At 40.1% G+C, this 14,560-nt stretch overlaps 1 protein-coding gene across 1 annotated transcript; it reads right to left on the bottom strand.

Moving 5' to 3' along the window:
* Positions 1-2,454: 2,454 nt before the first annotated feature.
* On the bottom strand, positions 2,455-13,733 carry LOC109889367 (proline-serine-threonine phosphatase-interacting protein 1). The gene is made up of 15 exons (XM_020480759.2): positions 13,292-13,733; positions 11,903-12,003; positions 11,734-11,808; positions 11,567-11,601; positions 11,349-11,455; positions 11,039-11,101; positions 8,596-8,700; positions 6,049-6,094; positions 5,075-5,154; positions 4,776-4,874; positions 4,457-4,553; positions 4,130-4,217; positions 3,927-4,012; positions 3,326-3,435; positions 2,455-3,203 (listed from the first exon to the last, which is right to left on the bottom strand). The coding sequence occupies exons 1-15, from the start codon at positions 13,319-13,321 to the stop codon at positions 3,075-3,077; spliced, it is 1,251 nt and encodes a 416-aa protein (XP_020336348.1). The 5' UTR covers positions 13,322-13,733; the 3' UTR covers positions 2,455-3,074.
* Positions 13,734-14,560: the final 827 nt, after the last annotated feature.

Here is a 14,560-nt window from a genome sequence, read left to right as displayed (position 1 = left end):
AGAATTATTGTTCCATTATTCACTTTCTGAATGTTAGTCTCTGGAGACAAAGGGGCATTGCTCAAAGGGACATTCCTTTAGCCAATACTGGAGGGTAGAGTGTTCTCTCCTGCTTAATTTACGACTGGGTGTGGAGGTGTCAAAACTGGCCCAGTGCCCCCCCCCCGCCTTTGCAGGTGGGAGAGGGTCTGGTTATTGTCAGCCATTGCCAAGCTGATCTGACCCATTGTGATCCTCACAGGACAGTCTTGAGTCACAAATGGACAACTGCTTGTGGGGTTTTCAAAAATAAAGCCTATAAGGTTGAGCTATTCTGTAGAGGTCACATTGTGTTAGTAGGCCAAATTGTGACCCAAAGAAATATACAGAGCAAAAATATAAACGCAACATGTAAAGTGTTGGTTTCATGTTCTGAAATAAAATATCCCAGAATTGTTCCATATGCACAATAAGCTTATTTCTCTCAAATGTTGTGCACAAATTTGGTAGGGAGCATTTCTCCTTTAAGATAATCCATCCACCTAACAGGTGTGGCATATCAAGAAGCTGATTAAACAGCATGATTATTACACAGATGCAACTTGTGCCGGGGTACAATAAAAGTCCAATCAAATGTGCAGTTTGGTCACACAACACGATGCCACAGATGTCTCAAGTTTTGACGGAGCATACAATTGGCATGCTGACTGTAGTAATGTCCACCAGAGCTATTGCCAGATAATTTAATGTTAATTTCTCTACCATAAGCCACTTCCAAGTCGTTTTAGAGAATTTGGCAGCACGTCCAACCGGCCCCACAACTGCAGACCACATGTAACCACGCCAGTCCAGGTCCTCCACATCTGGCTTTGTCACCTGCAGGATCGTCTGAGACCAGCCACCCAGACAGCTGATGAAACAAGTATTTATGTCCGTAATAAAGCCCTTTTGTGGGTGAAAAACTCATTCTGATTGGCTCCCAGACCCACCCATAGCTGCCCCTACCCAGTCATGAAATCCATAGATTAGGGCCTAATGAATTTATTTCAATTGGCTGATTTCCTTATATGAACTGTAAAATCATTGAAATTGTTGCATGTTTAATTTAGTCCAGTATACATAATAGAGCATAGATTACTCGTGTGAGTGTAACCTCTGAAATACACATCTTTTTACACATAATCAAAGGATTGGTATTTCAGAGAAAATTATAGGTATTTTATAAAAAATGGAGTCAGTCAAACAAGCCTGGCTAACCTTTGCATCTTAATTTGCTAGTTATTGCTGTCATCATCCCAACATTTCTAAATATTTATGTAAACATGTCCAAAGCTAGATTCCTTTACTTCATAAATACATTTAAAATGGTCAAAGTCTAATAGTATCCCTAATGGCCTAAACTCACCAAAGGCGAGCGTGCAAGATTTATTTTAGAATGCATTGTAATGACCCAACTGAAGCCGGACGGGCAGGTTGGCCACTTTGATGCCTCGCTCAATTAAAACGCGTCTCTATTTTTGCGATTTATCGCTGGTGCTGTAGTCACACAAAACAATACAAATGTAATTATTCACTTTTATTTAATCTCATCTGATTTGGAAGAGGTAGAGTTGAGGCTTTACCATAGGCTGCATGCTAAATTAGACCAATTCTTCCACTTATGGAAACAACAGCGCTATCAGCAAAGATGATTGGAGATATGGACTATCCTGCTAGCATACAGTCAGTGCTCTGCTTGTCCGGTCCTTTCCTCCCGCCTCCCTTTGCTTGCTCTGCCTGCCTGCTTCTGGTGAATTTTTCGCTTAAAGGGATACTTCAGGATTTTGACAATGAGGCCTTTTATCTACTTCTCCAGAGTCAGATGAACCAGTGGATACCATTTTTATGTCTGTGTCTAGTATGAAGGAAGTTAGAGGTAGTTTCGCGAGCCAATGCTAATTTGCGTTAGCGCAATGACTGGAAGTCTATGGGTATCTGCTAGCATTGTAGTAGAAGGAGATATTAGAAATATTAATCTAAGCCAGGGGCATCAAACCAATTTTGCCCCAGGGGCTGCAGTTGGTCTTCAACGAGGTCCTGTGAGCCCTGACAATTGATTATACTTCATCACTGGCAAAATTGGCAAAAAAATACTCTATCCATCGGTTTTGGTATTTTCAATGCTCCTTGACTGGCTAGCTTTCATTTCTGTGATTTTTTGTGTGTGCTGAACACAGACAAGAAACTCTATGACCACCACCGTCTCCCCATTATAATTTCTACTCAGTTTCAATTTAGTTTGAGTATTTTTAAAAGTTTATCGAGTTTGTTTTCCAGCCACAAAAATATACATTTCTAAAAAATTAAATACATGTTTAAAAAAAAAAAAACTCAAGACCAACTAGGGACCGGATTAGACCGCCTCACGGGCCGGATTCAGCCCGCAGGTTGTATGTTTGACACCCCTGATCTAAGCCATTGTATTTTGGACAGTTAGCATGTGGACAGTTTATTAGTTGCTCAAACACACAAGGTGTTATTCAATACTAAAGCATATTAATAGGTCAGTGACTACCCACTGGGAAAAACATTGGTTGAATCAAAGTTGTTTCCAAACCATTTCAACAACAAAAATTATATGTGATGACATTGAAAAACTGATTGGATTTGCAAAGTCATCAACGTAAGGGAATTTTTTATTTTAACCTTAATCCAATGACAGTGACATTTTTTTTTTTTGGATTTCACTTTGAATTCACCTTAGTTGACAACTCAACCAAATGTAAAAACTAGAGTGCTTTATTTTGCAGCTGTCCTGGCTACAGTAGGATTGTTCAACAACAAACTGTATTGCCTGTTGACTTGAGAGGAAAGTAAAACAGGTAAGTGCACATCTCTTTCCATCTTGACAACAAATAAATTAATAATCTCCATCAACAGATAAAGCCATGGTCTCAGGTCAGTGAGGTCACTCAACAACACATACAGTATAGCCAAGACTGAGCTAACATTATCAGCACTGTTAGGCTTAGAGGAAATAGTCAAACTAAGACATATGCAGGGTAGGGCTATGCTATGGGCCTTCCAGCCTTACTACTTGTGCCAAGAGGAGCTCATTATTTGGCCAGATAGGATCCAGGGACCAGTCCTGACAGGCCGTTCCTCTCCACAGTCCACCAGCCATCCACACCCTGCTCAATGACCACCACCATCTCCCCTCCAGACATGGACAGCTCACCCGCACTCTAGAGACGGCAAGGACAGGTTAGGTTTAGTTGTGGTTCAAATGTCACAGAAATGTGAATGTAGGCTTAGATGTAGGCTTAGATGTTGAATGCGGGCATTTAGGGTGTCAGAGCATTCTGACCTGAGCCTCATAGTCATATAGCGCCTGGTACTTCTCTCTGCTCTCTGAGATGGTTGGCTCAACTGGCTGAAATCCAGGAATGGAGGCGTACACTCCATCTGATGTGTCGGCTAAGGATTACACATGAAGTAGTTGAGGCATGCAGTTATTGGGTCAAATCACTGGCAGTTTGAAACCTCAGTACCACAGCTATTGACTGAACTCAAAGAGTAAGCCCATGTAATGTAGTGTGATGTGATATAGTGTCAGACCCTGCTTAATATTGTGGCAACAGCTACTTTTGCGTCAAGGGACAATTGACCTGAAATCAGGTGGATGTTTGTGCCCCCTGGTGATCATGTAAATAGATGGAAAGCCTGCATGATCAGGTTATGGGCTATTAATGTATGTTTTCACATTATAATTAGAACAAGATCAACACAATGCATTGTTATGGGGAGGCATAAAAAGAGAACATACATCGTTATCCTCTCCATCTCAAATGTATTTTTACCTGACAAGTAGCAATATAATGACTGTGAAAAAACACAGTCTCTCCCCGTCCACAAATGGTTTCTATTGGTACCACATTTATTTACAGTAATTGTAGCAGCATACAAACCAGTAGGTGGGGCTAATGGCTGTGAACAGTCATTGACGTTAATTTTGGAGCCAGTCGAGGAGTTGCCTTGCAAAAGGTTTGAAAACCTAAAAGTAATTAATCAGAGTTTACTTTGCTTCACATTGTAAACATGCTGTTTTGATGGTTACATGAGTTCAAATGTGTATTCTTGTAGTGCAAAAACAAATCTTAGTATCTCTAACCTCTTCATAACTCCTCCTACAAAGCGGGCACTGCCATTGGTGTCTGTCGAGGGCTCCCTCTCATAGTAGTTCTCAAACACAATGGGAGCTGGGGAGAAACCACAGGCATTCAGCAAAGCAAACTCACCCAAGGCCTAAGTAAAGAGTGTATCACAGAGACATGGCTGCACTGCAAAGTTCAAATGAAGGGCAAACATATTATTTCTCAATGAGGCCACAATATTTTACTATGATGACATTTAAAAGAGTTAATATTGAAATGTTCAGACCTGGAACATATTAATGTGCACAAACCAGGAAACAGGACAGGTGGTGTATTCTACCTACCTGGTGGACTTGAGCCAGTGCTTTTCATCTCAACAAAGCAGTTGTTGTCTACCGTGATGTCACACAGTTCTAGAGTTTTCCTCACATCCTCATAACACTGAAAGTACATTTTGGGCACGGCTCAAACACATTCAGTATACTCTTTATCATCATTACTGAGTAGTCTTACAGCTACTATATGATACAGTTGAGACAAATTCTATATTTTTCTTACACACGGGTGGTATACATGGTACCATGCTTTAAAATGCTGACTAATGCTACTACTGATATTGTGGATTACAGTATGGCTTGGTAAGACAAAACAAACTTGACCAACCTCATCATCTTTGACACATTGCATTGAGAATTGGTTACAGTGGACCCAGATGGCATTCCTTAGGATGTTGATACGATCTCCCTCCTGCTGCTGAAAGACCTGCAAAACAATCCTCCATTGTACAAAATATCTATATAGAATGCTATATCCCATATCTATATCCCATGTTTACAACAATCTGTGGACCATCAGCTGGTTTGACAGAAAATATTTACGTAATTTAAGAAAAGTTTATCTGATCATACTGTACAATCCAAATTGCATTCATTGCAATGACATTAGAATATGCCTCAATGTACCTCACATGTGCTCTCATGTGTGGTTTCCCATTCTTGGCGAATCTTGTCTAGCTGTTCAATGATTGACATGTATTGTTTTTCTGAGGACAAAGAAGCAAAGGTGGTATTCAGATAATACGCAGTTATTGACTGAATCATTTTTGAAGATTCATTGGATCCTCTGTCACAGTGGAGGGACAATATACACTTAAGTGTAAAAAAAACAAACATTAAGAACACCTACTCTTTCCATAACAGACGGACCAGGTAAATCCAGGTGAAAGCTATGATCCCTTATTGATGTCACTTGTTAAATCCACTTCAATCAGTGTAGATGAAGGGGAGGAGACAGGTTAAAGGATTTTTAAGCCTTGAGACAATTAAGACATGGATTGTGTATGTGTGTCATTCAGAGGGTGAAGGGGCAAGACAAAATATTTAACTGCCTTGGACGGGATATGGTAGTAGGTATCAGTCACACCAGTATGTGTCAAGAACTGCAACTCTGCTGGGTTTTTCACGCTGAACAGTTTCCAGCCAACTTGGACATCCAGCCAACTTGACACAACTGTGGGACGCATTGGAGTCAACATGGGCCAACATCCCTGTGGAACGCTTTCGACACCTTATAGAGTCCATGCCCCGATGAATTGAGGCTGTTCTGACAGCCAAAAAACCCCACCTTCCTAATAACTCAATATTTGGAAGGTGTTCTTAATGTTTTGTACACTCAGTGAATATGGCCTTTAAAAATATAATCTGCAAATTGGAAGCAAATTTTAAGATTACTTAATGAAAGAGGAACTGAAACTGAAAACATTTACAACCGTTCATTTCTGGTAAACCTCAGCATTATGGTGATAAAAGGGAGACAAAAACAAATGGTCAAATCATGCTATGGCTTTTCAGCAATCTTGATTTCAAGTCATGGACTGCCTTTATTTGGAGTACAACAACAGGGAATGATAGGAGCTCAATAGCCTAATATCTCTTACCTGCCTCTCCTGCTGCCTCTCTGCACTGCTTAGACTTGTTGTGCATCTGCAAACGAACAGGGAAGTTACTGTCACTGACAGGAAACTAATAAATAAATGTCAGTGCTAAAGAGTCCGGAAATGATCTCCCAATTACATCATGAGAAATAATTAAGTGATTTTTTCAAGATAAACCGCCTCTACCATCTGTTCCACTGGTTAATGTACGATCAATGGAGAACAAATTGGACAAGCTACGTTCCAGACTATTCTATCAACGGGACCTAAAGAACAGTAATATCCTATGCTTCATGGAGTCATGGCTCAAGAGTCATAAACTCAAGGGCGGGGGTGTGTCTCTTTGTTAACAACAGTTTGTGCGCAATCTCTAATATTAAGAAAGTCTCGAGGTTCTGCTCGCCTGATAAGCTGTAGACCACACTATTTACCAAGAGAGACTTAATCTATATTTTTTGTAGCTGTCTATTTACCACAACAAACCAATGCTGGCACTAAGACATAACGAGCTATACAGGGCCATAAGCCAACAAGAAAATGCTCATCCAGAGGCAGCGCTCCTCGTGGCTGGTGATTTTAATGCAGGAAAACTGAAATCCGTTTTACCTCATTTCAACCAGCTTGTCACCTGTGCAACTAGAGGGGGAAAAAAAAAACTCTAGGTCACCTTTACTCCACACACAGAGGTGCATACAAAGCTCTCCTTCACCCTTCATTTGGCAATTCTGACCATAACTCTATCCTCCTGATTCCTGCTTACAAGCAAAAACTCAAACAGGAAGTACCAGTGACACGCTCAATTAGGAAGTGGTCCGATGAAGCGGTTGCTAAGCTACAGGACTGTTTATATTCCGGGATTCATCCGATGGCATTGAGGAGTTTACCACATCAGTGACAGGCTTCATTAATAAGTGCATCAACAACGTTGCACCCACAGTGACCATACGTACATATCCATGGATTACAGGCAGCATCCACACTGAGCTAAAGGATAGAACTGCCGCTTTCGAGGAGCGGGACACTAACCTGGATGCTTATAAGAAGTCCCGCTACGTCCCCCGATGAACCATCAAACAGGCAAAGCATCAATACAGGACTAAGATCGAATCCTAGTACACCGGCTCATGCACTCGTCGGATGTGGCAGGGCTTGCAAACTATCATGGATTACAAAGGGAAACCCAGCTAACGGCTGCCCTGTGACACGAGCCTACCAGACAAGTTAAATGCCTTTTATGCTCACTTCGAGGCGAGCAACACTGAACCATGTGTGAGCCAGACGGATTACCAGGACGCATACTCAGAGCATGCACAGACCAGCTGGCAAGTGTCTTCACTGACATTTTTAACCTCTCCCTGACCCAGTCTGTAATACCTACAGTACATGTTTCAAGCAGACCACCATAGTCCCTGTGGCCAAGAACACCAAGGTAAATGACTATCACCCCGTAGCACTCACACCTGTAGCCATGACATGCTTTGAAAGGCTGGTCATGGCTCACATCAACACCATCATCCCAGACCCCCTGGACCCACTCCAATTCGCATACCGCCCCAACAAATCCAGAGAGAATGCAATCTTGATTGCACTCCACACCTCCCTTTCCCACTTCTACAAAAGGAACACCTACGTGAGAATGCTGTTCATTGACTACAGCTCAACACCATAGATCCCTCGAAGCTCATCACTAAGCTAAGGTCCCTGGGACTGAACACCTCCCTCTGCAACTGGATCCCAGGTGGTCAGGGTAGGCAATAACACATACACCACGCTGACCCTCAACACGGGAGCCCCTCAGGGGTGTGTGCTTAGTCCCCTCCTGTACTCACAATTCACCCACGACTGCGTGGCCACGCACTACGACAACACCATCATTAAGTTTGCTGACAACACGACAGTGGTGGGTGCAACTCAACATTAGGAAGGTGTTCCTAATGTTTGGTATACTAAGTGCATGTAAAGTACCTACCTCAATTACCTCGCACCCCTGCACATCAAATCAGCACTGGTACTCCCTCTTTAGCCATGTTATTTTCTACTCCCTATATATATATATATATATTCATGTTATTTGTCTTAACTCTGCATTGTTGGAAAAGGACCCGTAAGTAAGCATTTCATGGTTAGTCTACAAATGTTGTCTATGAAGCATGTGACAAATAACATTTGATATGAAATGGTAGAACAGTAATCAGAAATAACAATTTATATTTCATCACTCAGTTGAAGGGGATTGTGGCAGGAATCCCCATGAACATGGGTTTTGCTTTATGCCCCACACAGCAACAGTTCAGAATATGTGTTTACATTCACTCTATGATGAAAGTCAAACCATTCATTGCAATTCACATCCTCTGTTATTATTCCTACAATTCAAAACATATAGCCTACAGACTGACCTACAACTACTGTATGTTACATTTTACACAAATACTCAGGGAGCACTGTGTTACGATTTCATACAATTGAATGGTATATTTCTAAGCCTGGTTTCCATTGTCAGTTAAGTAGATGTGTTGTCCAGTGTGCATGGATAGTTTAGTGATTTACCCTTTCAGCCTGCTTGGGTGTGGTGGTGGCTGCACTGCTCATCCTCTCAGCAGCTTGCTCTGCCTCATCTGCCTCTCTGCACCTTTGGTCATAGGACCTTTTAGACTGGGAACGGACACACAGAAAGGGAACTTGTTATCAGGTTTACAATACTACACAATGTACTTACCTCTAGGGCTGTTGCGGTGAAAGTAATACTGCCACACCTGCGGTCACGAGTCATGAAGTCAGTCAAATTCCATGTGACCGTTTAGTCATGGTAATTAGGTTTCTCCAAGCTCAGATGCTGCTAATGGTCATTAGTAGCCTACCAAACTTGCTAACTGCCTGGTCCTCAGCACTCTATTGTCCCTCTAATCACTGCATCAATGCAAATGTAATTGAAAATGTAATCTTTTTTTTAAATATACATTTGCAAAAAAAAAAAAAACCTGTTTTCGCTTTGTTTTTAATGGGGTATTGTGTGTAGATTGCTTTTTGTTTTATTTTTTTTAATCCATTTTAAGTTAAGGCTGTAACTTAACAAAATGTGGAAAAAGTCAAAGGGTCTGAATACTTTCCGAAGGCACTGTAAACAGGGCATGAGTTTCAAGTTTTTGGAAGATAATTTTCACCATAAAAATGCACCTTTATAATAAAAGCATTACATGCATAATCGCATTAGCGGGCACTTTTGATAATGGTGTTTTCCAGCAAATGGAACATTCATGCTTAGAACCTACAATGTGAAGAAAAAGCCTAATAGTTTATCAACATTTTACGCTAAATGTTCAGATCTGTTGGGTCAGCCACATTGCATTTTTTTGTACTAATTTGGGATCTATTGCATCCCACAATTGCCCCAGGCTATGTTCGGAATATTTATTTTTCGCACAAAATAGGTCAACTTTTGTACTATAGTGGAAAGTAGATTGACATAGGCTAGTACTTTTGCTGTTCATTAAGCCTACTCATCTTGTTGGCTGACGAAAAGTAAATGTGGACAGTTCTTCCAATATCTTCAATATGCACCTCGGAATTCGATAAGGACGCGCGCAGTTGCGTCCCGGAAGTGTCCGTCTTCACTTGTATCTGGGGGATAGACCCGATCACGTGATGGAGAGCCATGTGAGTGAGAGGTGCTTCGGGGAGAAGGGCACAACGCAGCACTCGGGGCCCAAGGGCACCACGGCCACTGGCCGCAAAAGGCATGGATTTTTTTAGGGTGCATTACGGCCACATAAAGGGGATGCAGCTGTGAAATTCAAGGCATTATCAAGTGGTTGTCAAATTGTGAATGAGAGACTGATGAATTGTGTATAGTCTGTGCAAAAAAACTAAGCAGAGCTCATGCCTTTCAAGCAACTTTTTTCAAATCATTATTTGAGTCGCATCATGCAGCCTTAAAATGTAATAAAAATCTAAACATATTGCCCAACATTTGTAGAACAACTAAAGTTACATTAATAACTCTAAATTAAGCATATAGGGGTAACCGTTTCCTTGTTAACCACTCAACAAAGAATAGCAGCATGTGTGAACTCAAATCATTTGGAGAAAATATACTTTCTATTTTATTCAGCTTTGTTAAATTGTTTTCTTCATACTATAAAATAATATAAAATAATGCATGCCACATAATTCTAAGCAAATCTTGTCTGCTAAATGAACTAGTGTAGCCCACAGCCATTTGGCATAGCCAGATCAGGACCTAACAAAAGGACAACTCAGAGTATGCTATTCTGTTCTCCTGAAATAGACTACATTTTCTTAATATCATACTTCTTTAGACCTGTCTAAAATAATGGATTTATTGTGAAGATGTAGGCTATATTACATGGATTTATTAAACTTTTTAAAATGTAGATATTCCAAAATAAGTGTTAAATAAAATAAAACGGTCAATTACCATGAGACTGACAGTTATTTGTTTGATAATCACCGGCTGACAAAATTGAATGACCGCCACAGTCCTACTTAACTCCAATTACTAGATTAAGACAGCTATTATTATTTGACACTTTTCATGAAGCTGCTGCCAAATAAGGAACAGAAAGTGCAATCAAGAGCGAGAGATGCATGTGCAAGCAGGGAGACTAAAATAAAACAAATAGAGCAGGATTTCCTGAGCTGAGAGTTCTGTTTTAGAGGCGCTCCCTCGGCTTGCCACTGAATGGCCCTCTTTGTTTCCTTTCTTATCTGTATGCTCTTACTGGTGCAACCTATTATTCGAGAACATTACAAATTCCCTTACCGGTATATAATTTCACCTGACAGAAAAACATTATGGTTTTCCTGAACCATACTAACTAAAGGACCTTTGAAAGTAAAGCTAAAATATCCCTGACACATTGAGTTAAGCCCTACCTACCACAGACAAACTATACGGAATAGGGTTTCACGTCACACAAAGGAGCATACAGATAAAGAAATTAAGAAGGTTTTTGGTAGGAACTGTGCTCACCTCCATTGTTTTCTTGTATAAAGACACCTTTATCTTCTGAACCTTGTCCATGAAGCCTTCAAACTGAGACAGAGAAAAACATGCTGTGACTGATGCAAAAATAGCTGATCAATTACAGATCCATAGTGGATTCATCTCATCTAACCACGGATACTTTCTCTGTCCTTAAACAGCAAATGGTTAACATTTGAAATCAAAGTACATGATTTAATAGTACAACATGCTCTATGTAGATATTTACCACCATGCACAAACAATAGATTGTCTTTAGGCCTTGTTTAGGTGAAAGCTAAAAATGTCAAACCAAAACCTTTTTTCTCTGCTCTTTCTGTCGATCCCTGAACTGTTCCATCCTCTTGACCTCTTCCTTTAACATCCCAGAGAGCTGTATGTGTAGGTTCCCAATGTTCTCAATTTCTACAAAACATGAGGTAACACAACATTACAAATCTGGGATGAAGTAGTGCTGCTTACAGATGTTTCAACTCCATAGCTAGAAGTGGACAATTAAAATTCTGTTCTACTTACGGACTTTGAGTTGGTCAATGGATGCTCTCAAAGTGCTGTGAAAAGAATATAACTGTGAGAAAGTGCCAATACATTTATTTTACACAATACTTTATCACACACACCTCTCTCTCTACCAAAACTTAAGGCATTGCGTTTCCATGAATCTTGAGAGCAGAGCTACTCACCTGATCTCACAGAGACCCCCTGCCTTGCGTGCAATCATCACTAACTCCTTGCCATATCTCTCTTCAGCAGATGCCCTATCCAATGAAAACACAATATTTCCTAACTTATAATTGTGACATAATATAACTTCATACACAATGTAGGAACTGCTTTGCTGCCACCAACTACCTCATCTTCAAGAGATCCTCCATGTCTTTACACATCCGTCGACCCTCACAGAGTCTCTGGATGAGAGCCTCATATCCCACATTACTGATGAAATCCACTCCCTACAACCATACAGAATCATAGCATTATCTTAACTTCAAAGAAAATGCATAGATTTAATACAAAGAAAGTCCTTTTCAAAAAATAGATGCCAACATTAATCTTTCAGTTACAGCAGCTTTTGACACTTTTACAGATTTACGTTGTTTGTCAAAACAAAATGCTTTCATGGATGCCATGTATATAATAGTATTGAATGCCAGTGCAGGTGACAGTTATAAGTTAAATGACACATATCACATACTGTAGTAGGCCTTCAGTGGAGATGTTGCTGGCCCACACTGTATCACTCATACCTTATACTACATACCACCCAGTTTCCACAGGAAAACAGTCATAAATAGTAGTTTGGTCATAAAAACCCCTTAGCAGCCACAAAGGATTCCACTGTTGACCGCCTCATGTATCAACAGCAAACCATTGACTGTCATCTGTTAGCTGAACTTTGGCTTATGCATGATTGTGTACTATGTGAAGTAAAACATGTATAAATGAATGTACAATACAGAATGACAACTACAGGTATTAGTATTGCACAAGTGTTATACAATATCAAACATAATTCAATGCCAAACTATTTCATACAAAGTAATAAGAAAAAAAATGCACAATAAAGTAATTTTTATTTGCAAAGGTTAGAAGGGGATTATTGCACTGAGCCTGCTATGCAAATCAACCCAGAAGCTATTTGTAGTTTTGTAGATTACAGTTGACAATGCATCACAGTCAGAAGATCAAATACAGAAAGATAAGAGCCTGTTTTACAGGAAACTCAGCATAGAGGTACTGACACTCAGAAATGAGCAATCCAGCCAAGAGAATAAGTTAAACAATGTTCTGTGGGCCTAGTTATTTAGATAAATTACTAAATATAAAACACACTAGCACATTTATTAATGTGCTAAACTTATTAAGTTTCCACATAAAATTACACAAGTACATTTCTTCATCATAGCATACGAAATAAAGTTTTAGTCTAGTATGTTTAGAAAAAGAACGAAGTTGGCTGTGAGACCATAGAACAAACATTTGTAAAGCCGACAATCTGAGAGCCAATGAAAAAAAAACAAAGTTTAATTTAGTAAAGGGCTTCATCTGACACAGGTGTACTGCCTCAGGTGCTGTTACCACAATACAGTTTGGATCAAGCAGTAAATAATTTAGCGGTCTCTGCTGATAGCCTCTGTGCAGCGCATTTTTTTTTAAATGACCTCAACCTTATCCATAAAGATCATATAGATTGAGCATCAAAGTGGTTAGTCAAAAGTAAAGACATTAAAGTGAACTCACCCAAAATACATCTTGGAATTGTAAAGTCATCTCAGCAGTAGATCAAATGTGATATCCTCTGTGAGGGCATTCAGTAAAGAAGGCACTTATGATTCTTTGAGGCCGGATCAAAGCCAGTGAAAATTATAATGCCACACACAGGAAACACCCAGTCAGTAGACATGGCTTGAAGTTAACTCGTTTGACTCAAATGAGGAAGAGCTTCAGTGTGATGTTAGCTAACACAGACAGCCTGCATCCAAGATAACATTAAAATTTGGTTGTCATTTGATAGATGGATACCCTAAAAACATTGAAAAACCCATTCAGAAATGTTACATGTAAATCATTAAGACTTCTTGAACTGAGAAAATATATATACAGTACCAGTCAAACGTTGGGACACACCTACTCATTCATGGGTTTTTCTTTATTTTGACGATTTTCTACATTGTATAATAATAGTGAAGATAATAGTGAAGACATCAAAACTATGAAATAACACATATGGAATCATGTAGTAACCAAAAAGTGTTGAAACAAATCTAAATATATTTTAGATTATTCAAAGTAGCCACCCTTTGCCTTGATGACGGCTTTGCACTCTCTTGGCATTCTCTCAACCAGCTTCACCTGGAATGCTTTTCCAACAGTCTTGGAGTTCCCACATATCGGTCCAACTCATCCTAAAACATCTCAATTGGGTTGAGGTCATCTGATGCAGCACTCCATCACTCTCCTTCTTGGTCAAATAGCCCTTACAAAGCCTGGAGGTATGTTGAGCCATTGTCCTGTTGAAAAACAAATGATCGTCCCACTAAGCATCAACCAGATGGGATGGCGTATCACTGCATAATGCTGTGGTAGCCATGCTGCTTAACTGTGCCTTGAATTCTAAATAAATCCCTGACAGTGTCACCAGCAAAGCACACCCATACCATCACACTTCCATGCTTCACGGTGGGAACCACATTCGGAGATCCGTTCACCTACTCTGCATCTCACAAAGACACGGCGGTTGGAACCAAAAATCTCAAATTTGCACTCATCAGACCAAAGGACAGATTTCCACCGGTCTAATGTCCATTGCTCGTGTTTCTTGGCCCAAGCAAGTCTCTCCTTAATGGTGTCCTTTAGTAGTGGTTTCTTTGCAGCAATTCGACGATGCAGTCTCGACGCAGTCTCCTCTGAACAGTTAATGTTGAGATGTGTCTGTTTTTATTTTATTTAACCTTTATCTAGGCAAGTCTGCTAATTGAACTCTGAAGCATTTATTTGGGCTGCAATTTC

The sequence above is a fragment of the Oncorhynchus kisutch genome, linkage group LG4 (assembly GCF_002021735.2).
Source record: "Oncorhynchus kisutch isolate 150728-3 linkage group LG4, Okis_V2, whole genome shotgun sequence".
NCBI classification, from domain to species: domain Eukaryota; kingdom Metazoa; phylum Chordata; class Actinopteri; order Salmoniformes; family Salmonidae; genus Oncorhynchus; species Oncorhynchus kisutch.
Note: the sequence above shows the minus strand (reverse complement) of the source record. Positions and strands in the feature narration are given on the sequence as shown.